The 3,088-nt window shown below is 35.8% G+C and overlaps 1 protein-coding gene across 1 annotated transcript; it reads left to right on the plus strand.

Moving 5' to 3' along the window:
- Positions 1–315: 315 nt before the first annotated feature.
- Positions 316–2,869, plus strand: LOC141655055 (protein FAR1-RELATED SEQUENCE 5-like). Its single transcript, XM_074462155.1, has 4 exons — positions 316–325; positions 1,477–1,955; positions 2,046–2,750; positions 2,813–2,869. Exons 1-4 carry the CDS (start codon positions 316–318, stop codon positions 2,867–2,869), a joined length of 1,251 nt encoding a protein of 416 aa, XP_074318256.1.
- Positions 2,870–3,088: the final 219 nt, after the last annotated feature.

Here is a 3,088-nt window from a genome sequence, read left to right on the forward strand (position 1 = left end):
GACCGAAGGTTATTTCTTAATTCTCTATTTTGTTTATGTAATTTATTTTATGACTCGTATTCATCATAATATATTTCGTTATAATCCTTATAATTAAAGGGAAGCATACAGATAATTCCCACATTATTTCCAACTTTATTCTTTCTTTCTTCTCTCTAAAACTGGGTTCTTCCATCTGAAAACGAAGTTTTCAGCTAAAGTTCTCTCTAAATCCTGCAAATCAGCGTAAACATGCAAATAATAGATGGCATCAATGGTATTTCTTCATTTTATTCATTGTTTTCAGTCACGTTTTAATATTTTCAGTTGAATAGGATGGATGAAGGTAATGATAAATTTTGCATGTCATCGAATTTGTTCATTCTTGTTTTTATTATTTGTTACTGGGTTTGAAATGAAGATTGTTAGAAGTAAATCTTCATGCTGGGTTTTCATTAATTTGAGTTTTGAGTAGCATCAACGCATTCTGACAACATTTACATGAACACTTTTGCTATAGTTTTACATTTACACTTTTTATTGTTATATTTTTTATGTGAGTTAGCATTCTGACAACATTTACACTTTTGTTGACATTTACACTTTTAAAGCATCACATTTACACTGCATTTCTGCTTACATTTACACTTTTGGTGTACTTTTACATTTACACTTTTTAATTGTTATAGTCACCTTTGCATTTTTATTGTTATATTTTTTATGTGAGTTAGCATTCTGACAACATTTACACTTTTGTTGACATTTACACTTTCAGACCATCACATTTACACTTCGTTTCTGCTGACATTTACACTTACACATTTGGATGTTTACTTTTGCTATAGTTTTACATTTACACTTTTTAATTGTTATAGTCACCTTTTAATTGTTAATATTATAGTTTTAATTTGAGTTAGCATTCTGAAAAAATTTACAATTTTGTTGACATTTACACTTTTAAAGCATCACATTTACACTGCATTTCTGCTGACATTTACACTTTTGCTGACATTTACACTTTCAGAACAGCACATTTACACTTCGTTTCTGCTGACATTTACACTTACACTTTTGGATGTTTACTTTTGCTATAGTTTTACATTTACACTTTTTAATTGTTATAGTCACCTTTTAATTGTTATTATTATAGTTTTAATTTGAGTTAGCATTCTGAAAACATTTACACTTTTGTTGACATTTACACTTTTAAAGCATCACATTTACACTGCATTTCTGCTGACATTTACACTTTTGCTGACATTTACAATTTCAGAACAGCACATTTACACTTCGTTTCTGCTGACATTTACACTTATACTTTTGGATGTTTACATTTACACTTACACTTTTGGGACATCATAATTTGCACATTTACACTTTTGGAATATTTACATTTATGGAACATTCCCTTTACATTTACACTTTACTTCGAGTTACGTTTACACTTACACTTCATATCTGATGACATTTACACTTACACTCTGTGCACATTTACAGACTTGCTAAAACAGAATGGAGTTCAACCTGACAGGCAGGAGCTGTGTAGGGAGGTCGAGAAGAGGTTTACACCGTACATCGGCCAGGAGTTTGAGGGGGTTGAGGACGCGGTGAGTTTTTATAAGATATACGCCATTGCTTGTGGGTTTGAAGTACGTAGGTACACAACAAAAAAATGGCGTGGCGGTGAGATCAAGTCAAAGCTCGTCGTCTGCAATCGAGAAGGTTTCGCTCACAAGACGCCCAGTAAAGATCGGGATGACGGACTGGTTGGGGAGAAGTCACAGAGGATATTCAGGGTCACTAGAGTGGGGTGTAAAGCGAGGATACGACTATATATGAAGAATGGTCTTTTATTAATTGACCGGTTCCACGAGGGTCACAATCACGATCTTATCTCACTTAAGGACAGAGAGTTCCAGAAATTGTCGCGTAACATAACAGATTATCACAAGATGATAATCGTTTCGAACTCAAGGGTTTGTAATACATAATCACTCTCTATACTAAATAAATAATTCCATTCCTGTTATATTTATATGACGTATCTGTTAATGATTGATTGGCAGCTGAAGATAGGAGCAACAAAGACATACAGAATCTGCAAAGAACAAGTGAATGGATACGAAAATATTGGAGCAAGCTTAAATGATTTTAAGAACTTCCATAGGGATGTTAAATGTTTCATTCACGAACGGGATGGTCAGTTGTTTGTTGACCATTTCAAGGAAATGACTGAAACAAGAATAGGTTTCTACTTTGACTATGACCTTGACGATGATGGCAGCCTACGTAGGGCCATATGGGCGGACGGTACTGCCCGAGATAATTACAAAATTTTTGGTGATGCGGTGTCATTCGACCCAACATACTCCACCAATAAGTATTCTATGGTATTCACACCATTTACAGGTGTTGACCACCATAAACGATCTGTGACGTTCTGTGGGGCTCTAATTGCAAGGGAAGATTATGAGTCGTTTAATTGGGTTTTCAGCCGGTTTTTACAAGCAATGGGGGGTAAGGAACCCGAGTACATAATTACAGATCAGGACTCAGGTATTATCAAATCTGTCCCTCTTGTTTTCAAGATAGCGCGCCATCGGTTCTGTATGTGGCATATAATGAACAAAATGCCCAGTAAGTTTGGCGTCTCCATGAGTGATTATAATGAGTTCATGTGTAAAATTAATGACATTATATGGGACGATGAGCTTGAGGCAGCAGAATTTGATGGTATCTGGGAGCAAATAATTGAAGATCATGGTGTTGGCGTAAATGATTGGTTTGCAGATACATATGCTATAAGGGGACAGTGGGTGATGGCGCATTGCAGAGACTTGAGGATGACGTCGATTATGAGGACGACTCAAAGATCAGAGAGCGAAAATAGCTTTTTCAAGAGGTTTGAGCATAAGTCAGGAACATTGGTTGAGTTTTGGATGCGTTTTGAGAGCGCTATGGACCAACAAAGACATACACAGAAGCAGCTTGACAACATGGATAAGCACTCGTCCGCAACGGCGTCAACACATCTGGCATTAGAGATTCATGCTGTAAAGGTGTACACCTATTCAGCTTTCCAGAAATTCAAACAAGAAGCCATCTTCTC

Source organism: Silene latifolia, chromosome 1 (genome assembly GCF_048544455.1).
Source record: "Silene latifolia isolate original U9 population chromosome 1, ASM4854445v1, whole genome shotgun sequence".
NCBI lineage: Eukaryota > Viridiplantae > Streptophyta > Magnoliopsida > Caryophyllales > Caryophyllaceae > Silene > Silene latifolia.

Excerpts from the sequence above, each read along its gene's own strand:
- LOC141655055 (XM_074462155.1), top strand. Across the intron at positions 1,956-2,045 it reads TAATCGTTTCGAACTCAAGG|CTGAAGATAGGAGCAACAAA; the intron begins GTTTGTAATACA and ends ATTGATTGGCAG. Across the intron at positions 2,751-2,812 it reads TTGAAGATCATGGTGTTGGC|AGACTTGAGGATGACGTCGA; the intron begins GTAAATGATTGG and ends GGCGCATTGCAG.